Source organism: Neospora caninum, chromosome X (assembly GCF_000208865.1).
Source record: "Neospora caninum Liverpool complete genome, chromosome X".
NCBI lineage: Eukaryota > Apicomplexa > Conoidasida > Eucoccidiorida > Sarcocystidae > Neospora > Neospora caninum.
The window spans coordinates 260454-275008 of NC_018396.1; the positions used below are offsets into that span (position 1 = coordinate 260454).

Sequence of the window (14555 nt, forward strand, 5' to 3'; positions counted from 1 at the left end):
CTCCTTCCTCATTCCCGCCTACCAGCTTTTCACATCCTCACGCTTCTGTCTTCGCGGAGCTTTGTCTTGACCCTCGGCCCCAATGCTGCCAGCTGGGCGTTTCGTGTCCGCTAATCTCCATGGGGAGAACTTCGTCTTTGTCTCACTGCTCCTTTCTTCTCGCGACAAACGCGACGCATCTCGCTACGAATCAGGCTCGGGCTTGGACGCCTCCAATCGTCCTCCTCTGTCTCCTCTTGTATGTCTCCCCCGTGCCTTGCTGGAGCACGGGAATCTCGCGCCTCTCCTCAGTTACCTTGTTTCTTCGTCAGCAACTCTCCGTCGTCTTTTCGCTTCCGCTTTGGCTGCCTTTCTTTCGTGCTCTGCATCTTCTTCTCGCCTCCCCGCCTCTCTGGCTTAGCCTCCCCTCCTTACTTCCTTTTCCTCTCTCGCTTCAGGAACCGGCTGTCCTCGCTCTTCCTCTCTCATCTCCTCACTCGCGCCGTGGACGCGAAGGTTCAAGACCCAGCTCGACCGTCTGCTTGTCGATATGGTCTCCTTTCCTTGTCTTTGACTGTCTTTCCTTCCTTCGTCTGTCTCGCCTGGTCTTCATTCTCCTCTGCCTTCGTTTCCCCCCACTGGTGTTGGGCGGCCTCGTCCTCTACGCCCTGAGGAGAAAGCAAACTGCGAAAGCAACAACGCCTACCTTGTCACTCTTGTCGTTCTGGATTTTTGCTCCACTTTCGCTCGGTAAAAATGGGGAGTCTGACACGGTTTCGCTCTGCCGCGCTTCGGCTGTTCCTGCATCCTGGTGGCCCTTCACCTTCTCCTTCCCCCCGCGCTCCTCTCCGTGCTCCCTTCCTGTTTTGTTTCCCTCTGCTCAGTCTCCTTCTTCCGCCTCTTCAATTGCCTGTGACCCTGACCCACAGCGCTCTCCCGCTCCGGCTCTGCCGTGTACTTCTCTTTCTCTAGGAGACCGACAAGACACAGATCCCGTCCCCTCGTGCTCCGTCTCCCCTTCCACGTCTTGGATTCCGGTACACCCCAAACGTGATCTCGCCCCCGGTTTCCTTCTCTGTTCGTTCTCGCTCTCTCGCTCGTCTGCGGTGCCTCGTCTTTCGGGCCATCGCCCCTCGTTCGCTCCCCGCCGCCGTCGCACTTACCGGTCCCCTCACCCTCCCCGGCCTTCTGTTTCTCTCTCCGCTTTGTCTTCTGTTCCTTCTTCTTCTTTCTCTTCCTCGTTCTCCCCTTTCTCGTCTGCGTCGTATGATGGCCACGGACCTGTTTTCTCGGCGCCTCCCTTCCCCGTTTTTCTCCCTTCCTCTCTCCTCTCCATTTCTTCGCCAACCCCGCCTCTCGGTCTTTTTTCGGCACTGAGCAGAGCAGACGCGCCGCTCGTCACCGGCCTCCCAGCGAGGGAGGGCGCGAGCGACGCAAATTTAAAGGCCCGCGTGCCTCTCGGGGCTCAAAGCAACAGTGCTGGGGAAAGTACACACCAGAACCACCCAAACAACAGATGGCATCACCACGCAAGAAGCCCACACACACACGCCGACCAACTCGACGGAAGAGTCCCTCCACAGAGACTTGCCTCTAAACAGCAAACCCCTTGCCCCCCTTTCTCTTCTCCGTCGTCACTGTCTCCACTGTGCCCTCCGCCTAAGTGGGCAACGCCGGGGGCCCAGGGAGGTGCGCCGGCGCTGCGAAAAAACACTCCGAATCGTCGAGCGTTTCCCCCCGACAAGACTTTCCCTGAGTCGGTTGATGTTTCTCCACTTCCGCGCCGAGAGTTCGACGTGGGCACGAGAGGTTCTCGGAGCCGCCAGCCTCAAACAGAGCCGGCGAGGTGCCTTCCCCACTCTCCGACGCGTGACCAGAAAGGGACGAGGGATCCTCCCGCCGGGGCCTTTTCAGGCCTGCAGGCTTTGCCCCTGTCTCCTCCCTCGCGCCCAACGGCGCACCCGCAGACTGCGGGGCGGCAAGCCTCGCCCTCTCGTGGGCCATTCCAAGGCGCCTTCGAAGAGCGCGGGGCGCTGCGCCTGGGACCGGAGACGCAGCGCGGCGGCGACAGCCGGAGAGCGGAGGCTGCTGAGGGGCTGCCTTTTTCGCCCCCGCGAAACAGCGCAGGACCGCTGAGGCTTCGACCGTCAGGCGAGAATCCGGGCATCCTCGACGAAGTCAGAAAGCCCAAGGGAAGACGGCGAAGCGCGCCCGCCTTAGACACGAACCTCGAGGTTGGAGCTGTAAGCACGGCAGCATTCAAGCGTTTTGTGCCTCGATTCCCTCCGTTTAAATCGTGTGCCCACCATCTCGTGCACATCCTCAGCTGTGTGATTGCCGCCTTTCTCCCTTATTTTGCTTCTTCTTTCTCTCAGTGACCGTTGTGGTCCGTGCACCCATACGTCTCGGCGGGGTCTGCTACAACCCTCAGTCCAAAGAAAGCTCGGAACGTCTCAGGCGCGCGCCTTGTGCATCGTCTCAGCTGCGGCCCCGCACCTCTAAACAAAATCTTCCCACGCTTGCTGGACCTGCCGAATGCGCCGGGGCGTGCGCACGTGCTTCTTTCTTCTCAGGTGTATGAGGCACTCGTCACCAACATTGCGTCTGACCAACGGGCGTTTCTGCGTCTCGTGAAGCGCGTCTTGCCGTCTGATGAGATCCGCGGGGCGGCCGCGCAGGACGAAAGCGAGACAGGAGCTATGCCAGGACGTGATTGCCCCAAGTCTCGAAATCTCAACGTGCCGGTGACTGTGCATATCTCAAGGGTAAGGGGAGAGATCTACTGGTCCACGTCCTTCGCGGTGTATCTCTGTCGGTGTCTGTCGTTCTCTCTTTTTCTGTGTCTTTCTGTGGCTTTCGCCTCGCTGAGCAACAACACCTTTCGTGTCTCTGGTGCGAAGTGGGGACACCCAGCGATCTCGGCTTTTCCTTCTTCTCTTCCCGTTCGTCTTGTCCGTCTCCGTGTCTTGGCGACGCATTGCCCCTCTCTCTCAGCGCGTGTTGGTGGCGCGTCTCTGCGGCTCATCTGCCGTTTAAACCCTATCGTTCAGCTTCTGCAGGTTCTCCGGTTTCGTCCGCGACTCCCCGAGGTCGGCGCTGCCCATCCTGGCTCTTGCGGGGCTCGAGCTTCCTTCCGTCGACTCCCGTCTTCTGGAATCCGCTCTCAACTCCGCGTGTCTCCTCTGCGTGTGCAGATTTCTCGGCGCCTCCGCGACAACGCCGACGGCGGCGCTTGGTCGAGACCGCCGGCGATTGGCGAACTTCTTTCGCCTGCGTCCTCCGTCCTGGTCACGCCTCTCCCCCTCGGCTCAGAGTCGACCTTTGCAGCTAGCCACGTGAGAGCAGGGAAAAGGATGCGCGCCGCAAATCGCATTCGCTGACGCTGCAACTGGGGAACCTCGTAGAGTGGACGGAGCGACCGAGGCTTCCGGAACTCAACACGTTCACTGCTTGTGCACACGCCGAGTGCGGCGGAGACTTCCGCAGCTGGCTCGTAGATCGCGTAGCTCTCGCAGAGTTCTCCCGGTCATCCTGTCTGTTTGTTTCCTGTGGGAGGCTTCGCCTGTCGGGTCCTGGACACGGCCCCTCTGCACTTAGCCGCTCGGGGCTTTCTGGATCTGTGTCGCCCCCGCATCTGCCGATCCGCAAACGCCGCGTCGTTTCCACTTGGCGCTGGCATTGCACGGGCGTTCCCCTTCACCTGCCTGTGCGTGCGTGCCAGGTGTCCGGGAACCTTCTCCGGGAAGTAGCGGTTCTTGCGGATGCCCAGGAGGCGCCTGCGGCTGTGGCGGAGGCACAGCCCCTCGACCGCAGATTCAGGAGTCCGTTCGCTTCCTCGCTTTCGCTCCTTCCTGCCTCAGGGTCAGGACGAGAAGCGAGCGAGGGCGCGGGGCGCGTCGAACAGGAGCCGAGTCGGACCTTTGGGTTCAACGAGAAGTTCTGGCCGAGCGCCTCTGCGGCTTTCGGATCTGCTGATCGCCCGGCGCCGGGGTCCGCACGCAGCGCCGGCGACCGCGGAGACACAGACGCGCGCGACGAGCGGCGACAGTCCGATACTCAAGCGCACGGGAGAAGAAGCGTGTCGGCGGGAGACGCCGCCTGTCTGCCGCTCGCCGTCGTCGGCTTAGAGGTCGCCGCGAGAGTTGTTCGCATTGAGGAAGGCTACGCGATCCTCAAACTCGCGTGTGCGTCGCCGCAGTCTGTATCTCTCCCTGCATCGGCGGAGGCATACGGGCGAGCTCGAGAAGACACGCGCGCGGCAGCAGCTTCGGAGACGCCCTGGGGCTTCCTCCATTGGTCGTCTGTTCGCTGGCCGGGAGACGCAAGTTCTGACGAGGCCCAGGACGGCGCCGAAGACCACGCAGCTAGACGCGTCAACAAACGACCGCAGACGCGCGTCGATTTACGCCAGGTACGCGCCCAGATCGCCCTTGCCACACATTGATGCAGCAGGCAGCAAATACAGTTATTCATGGACATGCGTGTATTTACGGATATATATATATATACATATATATATATATGTATTTATATATGTATTTATATGCGTATACAAGCACGCGAGTATCTGTTGGCTGGTGGAAATGGACTAGATTTGCTGTTTAGCGTTTGTTCTGAAGCTGCCGCCTCTTTGGTATACATACGAGTCGTATCTCCAGACGAAGGAGAGGCGAGAAGTGGAACATCTCTTTGCTCGTTCTAGCCTCGTGCGGCTGTCGACATGGAAATCAATAACTCCGTTTCTCGTCGGCCTTCCTCCACTTCTTCGCCGCTGTCTCTGCCTGTCTCCCTCTCCACTCACTATTCTTGTTGCCGCTCCGAGCTCTTTTCTCTCTCTCTTCCTCTCCCTCTCTTTCTCTCTCTGCTCCCCTTTCTCTTCCTGTCTTGCTGTTCTCTTTCGCCCCTTGGCGTTTCCTGATTCTCGTTCGCCGTGCTTTATTCCTCTCTCCGTCTCCCCGTTCAGCTGATGATGCCCGGGGAGCTCGTGCGGGTGCGGCTCAAGGCTCCGCCCAGTGACACCTCTCCTCGCTGGCAAGTTCTCTACACTTGCCCTCCCTCTTCTCCTTCTTCTCCTTCTTCTTCTCCTTCTTCTTCTCCTTCTTCTTCTCCTTCCTCTCCTTCCTCTCCTTCTTCTTCTTCTCCTTCTTCTCCTTCTTCTTTTTCTGTCCCTAGTCCCGGCCTGGCAGAGGACGAAGCTTTGGGGCAGCTTGGTGTACGAAGGACGAACCACGAGGGCGAAGACCAAGCGGTCATTGAAGAGATTGTAAAGGACACGGAGCGAGAACCGGCGAGTGCCTTGTTCCTCTTAGACGATGAAGCCGCCCCTGGTGACGGTAAGGTGCTGGTGCACTTTTTTCATGTTTTCCAGAGAACCCGATTCACCTTTCGCTCTCTCTGCCGATACACCTCACACGCAGTGAGCCCTGTCGCGGCTCTGGTTTCTTCGCCTTTCCGTGTCACTTTCTCGTCGTCGAGGTCTGTTTCTGTTTCCTTTCCGCCCCCTTGCACGCGCGTGTCCGTCTTCCTTAGCCACCCTCCACGCTCTCAGGATGTCTCCCCTCGTCGTCCCCCTTACTCCTTCTTCCCCTTCTTTCTTCTCTTTCGATTCATGCCTCTTCTTCCTGTGCTCCTTCCTTCTCTGTTGCCTATTCCGGTCGCTGCTCTCGGTTCTACCCTTTCCGCCTCTTCTCTGTTTTTCTCATGCCGCCATGTCGCCGCGCGTGGTTCTGGTCTCACCTCCCAAATGCATCGCTTTCCGTCTGCTGTCTCTCTGCGTTCCCGGTCGAATGCCAAACCGCTGGTCCGTTAGTATTTGTGTCCTCAACGCGTCAATGAAATATCAGTAACGATAAAACGTATTTGGTTTACAAAACCGCATCGAAAGTTCGCGCGTTGCCCGCATGTCTCTCTGCGTCTCTGTTTTTCATCTCGGCTTCTGCCTGGTTCCCTCAGCGTCGGTCGCCCATTCGGGCCGAACTCGCCGGCGTGGCGGGTATTCTCGGCAGCCTTCGAAGCCGCGCGAAGAAGACGAAAAGGCGTTTTTTCGGAGAGAGAGACATCGCCCTCGGCGGCCATCGTCCTCCCGAGACACAGACATCTCTGGGGCCTTCCTCGAAGACGAGATCTCGTCCTGGACGGCTGCGGCCGCTCCGGAGCACGCCTCGCCAACGCTGCGCGATCGAGGCCTCTCGCCGCCGTCTGCTTCGGACAGTGGAGAGGCAGACCTGGATGAAGAGCTGTGGCTCTTGAGAGAAGAAGCGAAACTCCTCGCGCGTCTCCGAGAGACCGGTACCGACTCTGGAGACAGTCCGCAGCCAGCGCGAGACGCGGACGCCAGAGAGATGGAAGACGTGCGTCGCGCTCGACCTGCCGTTGTTTGCATTCTGGGGCACATTGACCACGGGAAAACGACGCTGCTGCGCGCGCTGAAGCTCAAGGCGCTGCTGCGGTTGCAACAGACTCTCGCGAAAAGAACGGCGGAGGAAAAGGCCCCAAAGAAAGGGCGAGATGGGCCCCGGGTGGCGGCAATCAACGACGGCCTTGATGCGAAGAAGCGGGCGATCCTGTCGGCAGCGGCCGAGGCAGGCGGCATCACGCAGCGTCTCTCTGCCTTTCAGGTAAGGTGAACAGAAGCCGGGAACGATCAGGCAAAATGGAGAGGCACGCAACGCACAGAGAGGAGAAAGCGGAGGATGAAAAGAGACTCAGAGGCGGTCTTCTCGATGCCTGCAGCCGCACGGCGAGGGCCAGATGCCACACGGGACATAGGGCGACGAGAGTGGGGAGTGTTTCAACAGAAGCGGTTGAGGGCTTCCCCGCCTCTGCTTCATCCTGTTCGCAGCAGCTGTTCGACAGTGCCACTCTTCGTTTCCAGCAGGCGATAACCCGGGAACTTCCTCGCAGCCTTTGCCTCGCTTCTCTCGTTTTTTCTCCTTCTCTTCTCTGTTCCGGCCGCGCCTCCGACGTCTGTCTCTCTCTGTGGCGTTCTGGGTGCTGTACCTCTAGCTCGTGTACGCAGACTCGCCACTTGCGGCCTCGGCCTCTCCTCTCGCCTCCTCGGTGACTTTCCTCGACACGCCCGGGCACTCCGCATTTGAACAGATGCGAGAGCGTGCAGCCTCCGGCGCAGATTTAGCAGTCCTCGTCGTGGCAGTGGACGAAGGCGTGCAGCCGCAAACCGAGCGAAGCATCCACGTAAGCTCGGTTTGGGGTGTGCTTAAGCTTCCGTGAACGCTTTGCTGCGTTTCTACCGTCCGTCTGGACTCGGTTTGACTGAAGGCAGGTCCGCCCGGCACAGCAACGCGCCTGCCGGCAGTCCAGCCGTTCGCGGGAAAAATGACGCCGCGAGGCGGGGAGAGCCCGATGGTTGAGGAGCGGACTGATGCGCAGCTCGAGAAAAAGGAGTGTTTATCAGCTGCGTCTGGAGCATATCTCCCACGAGGTGGACTATTCCGTCAATCTGCTCACGAAATTCAAGATCGAGTGTGCTCTTCATGACGCGCCGGACGGGCGTGCCGAGCAACAGCTGCTTTCGATCCGCCCATACGTCTAGAGGAGTCAGATTGTAGAAATGAGTCGATGGGCTGAGACTGGGGAGTGACAAACAAATCCATCACGTCGCTCTCAGACATTCGACATATATATATATATATATATATATATACATTGGTAGATAGATAGATAAGGAGAGCGAGAGCTATTTTCGTAGGTATGTATATCTATATGTAACTGCATCTATATATATATATATATATATATAGTTGTATATATATGTATATATGGGTGGCTATGTATGGAGTGGTTGTCTCTGTTTGTGTACGAATATGGACGAAGTTGGTCCGAAGTCAATTTCTTTCCGTTCTTTTCTTTTGACTGTTGGGCAACCTTTGTGCGCGTTTGTTGTGTTGGTTCTCTCGGTTGTTCGCAGATTTGCCGTGCCGCGAATATTCCCATTGTTGTCGCGCTGACGAAGCGCAGCCGGCTGTCGTCTGTATCGTCTCTTTCTTCTCCCTTTTCCTCCTCGGACTCTCCTCTGTCTTCGCCTCCGGTTATCCGGGTTCTCTCCCAGCTGGCTGAACACGGCGTGGTGACGGAACCTCTCGGCGGCGACGTGCAAGTCGGCCTCGTCGACGCAAAAGTGTTTCTGGACAAGTTTTCGGAGAAACAAAAACGAAGACAGGGCGGCACTGTCGAGCAGGGACGCTGCGAACCGGCGACAGGCTCCAAACGAAGACGGAATGGTGCAGAGATGCGGAGCAAAATGCTTCAAGAGCGAAGCCCAGAGCTCAAGATGGACGGCCAGCAGAGACTAGCAGAACGAGGAGAAGACGAGATAGGGGAAGACGAGATGGACGAAGACGGGGAGGGAGAGGTAGAGGAGGAAGAAGAGGAAGGCGCGAACGAACAGACTGATGATTTGGACGATCTAATTGAGAAGATTTTCCTCCAAGCAGAACTGCTAGAGTTGAAATCGAGTGTCGCTTGCCCTGGCGAAGGCCTCGTCATGGAGTCCTTTGTAGGAAAGGGAGTTGGAGGCTGTGCCTCGATTCTCCTAAAGCGGGGCTCTGTCCGGTGCGTTGTGGCCTTTTGAGTCCTTTTTGGTATTTTAGAGTCTAGGAGTTTCTGCTTTTTACCCCGGCAGACTTACCCGTTAGTGTGCTCCGTCCCCACTGTTGTGTACCTTTTTTCGTCGCCGCCTGTCGGCCTATACGCACAGAAAAGAGTCGCGGCAGAGTGGCGAAAGACAGGCGCGTCTGTGGAGACGCGTCTCGCTTCTCAGCCTCTCATTGATAGATCCGTGTCTCTTTTCTCGGAGTTCGATCCCGCTCACCTTTCCTCCAACTGTCTATCTGTTGATACCTATCTATACCTATCCATGTTCATATATATATATACCAATACACATGTTCAGGTATATATCTATCTCTATACGTATACATCTATATATATATATATATATATGTATATATATATATGTATATCTATCGTTCTATATAATCCAGGCCTATCGATTCATTTGTACGTCTATCTACATACAAGCCGATTTTAACGTTCTTCTGGTTGGTCTGTGTGACGTTTCTTGTTTCCCATTTCACGCAGGAGAGGCGCGACGGTGTTGGCTGGGCCGTCTGTGTGTCGCGTGCGGCGCCTCTGTCTCCGCGGCACGTGCGGAGCAGAGCGCGGCCGCCTGGAGACGCTCAGAGCGGCTTCGCATGCGTCGGGGGGAGGCAAAAAGAGGAGCCGCCGAGCGCTCGAAGCCCACGCCGAGGCATCCCTCGACAGGGCTGTGGCTGCTCACTCTGGACACGAGAAAGGAACAGAGACGGAAGAGATCGAAGTCGACATCGGCTTCGCTGGCGAGGTGCTTGAAGTCTGCGGGTTTCCGTCCGAAAATTTGCCCCTTCCTGGAGAGACGTTTGTTGTTATCAACAGCGAAGCCGACGGACGACAACTGGCTGAAGTGAGCTTCGGTGTAATCTCCCAAACTCTATCTATGTATTCATGCAGAGCGGGCTTCGGTGGCCAATCTATGATTCTAGCAATGGGTTGCATCTCTATCCTTGGTTCCCTACTGTGGGCACATCACATGATGAGTGTCGGTCTAGAAGTTGATACACGTGCAGACTTCTCATCTATGACAATTTTGATTGCTATTCCTACAGGTACTAAAATCGTTATTTGTTTGGGTACCTGCAGTCCCCATAACTACCCCTCTTGTACCACCAAGGGTGAATAGAAGAGCGAAACTAAGGGCGGCCCATAGCTCAACTGTTCGTGTAGTTGTATGACTAGCCATATAGGTTCAAAAGCGATCATGTCATTTCTGAAAGCGGCCGAATGTCCATATGCCGGGCATATATATATATATATATATATATATATTTGTGGGTGTATAGGTACCTCTCGCTATACATAGGCAGACTGAGGAAGAGGTAGATCTATATTGTTTGTATCTATATTTTTATACATTTGTAGAAAGGGAGGATTGGGATAACCGCCAGAGATGAAAGGAATACCGAAGAGGCGCATCGAATGAGACTCATCGTTTTGCGCCTCTTTTGTCTCTCTCCCGGTTCGGGGTGTCTTCGTCCCCTGCCACTTCCGTCGCTCTCTGTGCGTTTTGTCTCGCCACGCGTCTCCGCAGTTGAGCAGGCGAAAGCGGCAACGCTCGGAAGACATGCGACGTGCGCGGGAGGCGAAGATGCGCGTCCTCGACCGTCTGCTTCATGGAGAGGATGAGGTGAGGAGAAAGAAAGGAAGCAGTCAAGACCCGCCGACGGGTTCCTCTGTGACGCGCTGCTCCTCCTTTGCCAGCTTAGCCTCGAATGCACGCTTCTCTGTTCCAGCTTTGTGTGCAAACACACAGTCGAAACTGTAACTCCGTTCACGGCAATCAAACGGCCGTTTGCTGATTATGATTTTAAACGTGATTCTGTCTCGACCCCCCCCCCCCCCAAGGAGATGACCAGATTTCATGGGAGGAGCAAATGCCGTTTTTTTGGTGTTGTCACTCTTCAGGCTCTTACTCTCCCCGTTGTGATCAAGGCCGACCAGCAGGGGACCGCTGAGGCCCTCGCGTCGGCGCTCGCTGGGCTTTGGGCTCCATCGCCCAAGGCCCCCGCTTCGACTGCGGTCGGCCTCGCCTCTGACTCTGCGTCAGAGACGGTCTCCGGCGTCTCCTCAGTTTCGTTAGACGGAGACAAACCCGGGGTCGGAGGATCTGCCGATGAGACAGCGGGATGGCCCGTCGCGGTCGGCGGCGCCGAAACTGACGGGGGCGCTGCCGCCTCCGCGACCTCACAGACGGGGACTGTCTCCTCCTCGACGGCGACAGAGCCCGACGCGGTCGCAAGAGCGATCCGAGACACGTGGACACGCCGCCTTGAGTACGATGAGGGGCGTGGTCAGCGGAAGAAGCGCGAGGAAGGCGAGACGAAAGGAGATACCTCAAGGGCGCAAGACGAGAGTCCGTCTCGAGAGGCGAGTGCAGTCGCGGAAGGAAAGCTGCGCGAGGCGTCTCCGCTGGCCGTCTTTCCGCGCCAAGGCGCAGCAGACCCAGCTGCTGACGCGGACAGTGAAGCCGGTAGAGACTCGATAAGCGCACAGAGGGCCGTAAGAGCCTCTCCTGCCTCGTCAGCATTTGGTCCTGCGTCGTCCGACTGGTCGATGGACAGCGCTCTCAGGCACCGCGTAGGCGAGGAGCGCCAGTCGTTGGAGGGGCGAGGAAACACGGGGCGACGAACCGTTAAGATCCTCTCTGCCAAGGCGGGCGTTGTGTCCATCGAAGATGTGCAGGCGGTCGCTGTCTCGCGAGAGAAAAACAAACGCGGAAACGAGGCTGAACCAAAGCGCTGGAAGCACGGAGAAGCTGGGGCAGTTGTCGCCTTTGCGACGCCCGTCTCCAAACAAGTCAAGGTAGGAGAGATCGTGAGGCGAACAAGAGGGGGAGAATGAACGCGCGAAAGACGATGTGCGAAGAAAGAAGGGAGGAGCGTGTACGTGAGACCCAATAAGGGAGACAACTAATTGAGATGACGGAGTCGCGAATACGGAGAGAATACGAGCGAGCACGAGAACAGAGAAAACGAGAGAAGAAACAGAGAAAGAGAACACAAAGGGCCGAGAGAGGGACTGGGGCCGTTGCACAGGGCGGGGGTCAGGCGTCGGTGAATGAAGCGGCGAGAAGGAAGGAGGAGAGTCAGACGCATGAAGCGCAAGGCAACATAATAGAGAAAAGGAACTATCCTAGGAAACCACGGCTGACCGCTCTACTCTGCGGTCTGTCTCCGGGTCGCGTTCGCCTCCTCTGGGGTTTCTCGCGGCCTTTCCCGACTGTCGCTGTCCTCGGGTCTCTGCGAGCTTGCTGCTGTCTTGTCCAGGAAGAAGCCGCATTGCAGGGGGCGACGCTGGTGGTGGCCGATGTCGTGTACGACGCCGTCGCGCAAGTTGAAGCGATTTTGAGGCGCAGACATTTGCTTCGCCCGGATGAAGACGAGAAACGCGGTGAGGGGGAGAAGCCTGCGAAGAGCCAGGCGCTCTCCTCGCCCTCTACAACCGGAGAAAAGAACAAGGGAGGCGACGCAGAGCGAGAAGACGGCGGTGGTAAAAAGGATGTAGGACTGAAACCCTACGCGGGAAAGGCGATAGTTAAAGCCCTCTTCCACCTCAAGGTAACTCTCATTGTCGAACGCCTGATGGAAAACACTGAACGACAGACTCAATCGGAACCTCCCAAAACCCCTCTCGAAACACCGATACGTGTATGCAAGCATATAGATTAACGTGCGTCTGCAGATAGATGTCACATTTATTTATTTATGTATTTATTTATTTATGTATTTATTTATTTACGTATTTATTTATTTATATATAAATAGACATGGTTAGGTGTGGGTGTTTCGGTGTCTGTGTTTGTCTCTGAGTTTGGCGCTCTGCCGTTTTTCGGTACGTGCCTGGTTCTAGGTGCGCCTCTAGACAGACTGCTTCGGTCACGCCTTTCCGGGCACATTGTTGTGTTTTTGTTTAGACTGGCCTCGTCGCGGGCTGCAGCGTGGAGGAAGGCGAGGTGAATCTTGGGGCTGTCGTGCAAGTCATGCGCGACGGCCGTCTCATCCACGAGGTGAGAAGCCTCTTTGTGTCGACAGTGAATTCACTGTACTACCGCGACAAGCCCTTTTCTTTCCCGCGCAAGCGAGGTTTAGTCTTGCGCCCGTGCCCACGGTGCGCGCGCGAGACAGAAATCGACTCCGGAGGGGTGCCAGGCTGCGACGGAGACCCGTGCAGAGTTGCACGAGTCGTTTAGGCGGCAAACATAGGTTTTCGGCTATATGTCTGGCCGGTGTCCGTGCATGTGGCTCTGCATTTTCTATCAGGAACTGGAAGTGCTCTGCTTCTTTGCCTTTGTACTGATCGCCCTTTCGCTTGAGCGTGTGTGGTAGCGTCTCACGGAAACGAAAACACCATCGCCATACGACAAACAGCGCCCTTCCCCCTCCATATATATATATATATATATATATATATATATGCATATAGATATAGGTAGAAGCGTGTGGTTCTAGGGTTACACATGTTTATATGTTTACATGTGTCAGCCGGGGTGTCTCGTTGTCGATGCATGTGCGACGGTCTACGTTCGAGCACTGCAGCATCCAACTGGTCACGTTTCCTTCTCTGGAGGCCGCCGAGGGTTTTGTAGATTATTTCTCGTGTTTGTATTTTTTGCATGCACGCTTGCAGGGATCTCTCGTCTCCTTGCGAGTCGGTCCAGAAGCCGAGACGACGGTTCGAGGTCCGGGGACCGAGTGCGGGGTGATGCTCGACGGGGCGTTCTCGGACCTGGCAGTTGGGGATGTTTTGCATTTCAGCCCAGCAGCGAAAGAAGGGAAACGGAAGAAGAAGTAGCTCGGACAGAGCAGAGGAGCACCTTTTCTTTTGATTCTTTCTCAGTGCACTCGCGCTCTCTGTGGCTGACTCAACGCACAGTTTTTTCAGTTTCTCCTGTCGAACTCCCGGTAGACGAGGGTCACAAATCGCCTCCACTCTCAGCCAGTAGTCATGCAGACGAGAGGGAAACATTTGCTGGACGTTTAGACAGGATCTCTGTGCATATGCCGCCAGAACACGTGGTGTCGCTGCAGCGTGGCGTAACGCACTGCATAGAGTACGCGGGAACCTCTGGAGAGCCGCTAAAAGCCGTAACCGCTACGCAAACGTGGGCGGCAGTGCCCCAGATTGGGGAGCGGCGCGTTTTCAATTCCCCTGCACGGATATATATTAGCGCGAGACGAAAACGCCAAGGCGACTGGAAGGAAGGTCAGACCATCGAAATGAAGACAGATACGGTGTCCCGTTTTTACGGAGAAACGACGCAAAGCGGGTTTATATGTATGATGCATCGCAGCCTCCCTCTTTGCGTTGATTGTCTGTCCCGTGCGTTTCACGGGAAAGGTTGCTTCTCAAGGAACATGGAGAGATTTTTGGATGATCAGAATGCGTACATCAAAGTTAGACAGACTCCGCCGATTGAAATGGAACGGCTAACCGCCCCCCCCCCCCCCCCCCCCCCATTTCTCTCACGTGGCAGTTTCTGGAATGCACCGATCCCCGAAATACTCGGCTGTCCGTGGCAGGCGCTGGCGGGGAGGCCCCGTTCATGCTGTTCGGGTGACGTCACCCACGTGGCAGCCTCGCGACGAACGTCGCTATCTCCAGCGCAGGTGTCTTCCGCTCTTTGCCAAAGGAAGAACTGACGCGAGAGAGCCCCCGCAACTCCGTGTCAACGATCCTTCGTGGTTGCCCTGCGAGAAAAGAGTTGCAGAATGGCTACCCTCGTGTCACATACACCGCATCAGACGCTTCGTAGAGTTTGTGAGTGTCTTTGTTCCCCAGCTCCAAGTTCTCTTGTGTTATTGCTTGGGTTCGAGAGCTCTCAGTTAGATGTGCGCCCATTCCGGGTACAGCTAGTAGTTTCTCGCTGTGCTTCAAATCTAAAGATTACATGCTGGGCTTTTTTTTGTCGCAGTGACCTTGGTACCAAAAGGACTGGTATCAGCGTGTAGCGATTCGACACATGA

General features: G+C 56.4%; 1 protein-coding gene across 1 annotated transcript; it reads left to right on the forward strand.

Moving 5' to 3' along the window:
• Positions 1 to 119: 119 nt before the first annotated feature.
• Positions 120 to 13383, forward strand: NCLIV_045110 (putative elongation factor Tu GTP binding domain-containing protein; the record flags this gene model as incomplete). Its single annotated transcript, XM_003884060.1, has 15 exons — positions 120 to 1467; positions 1894 to 2222; positions 2553 to 2744; positions 3174 to 3314; positions 3701 to 4390; positions 4943 to 5312; positions 5932 to 6596; positions 6985 to 7173; positions 7907 to 8550; positions 9079 to 9439; positions 10124 to 10219; positions 10498 to 11394; positions 11859 to 12149; positions 12506 to 12598; positions 13219 to 13383. The coding sequence occupies 15 exons, from the start codon at positions 120 to 122 to the stop codon at positions 13381 to 13383; spliced, it is 6471 nt and encodes a 2156-aa protein (XP_003884109.1).
• Positions 13384 to 14555: the final 1172 nt, after the last annotated feature.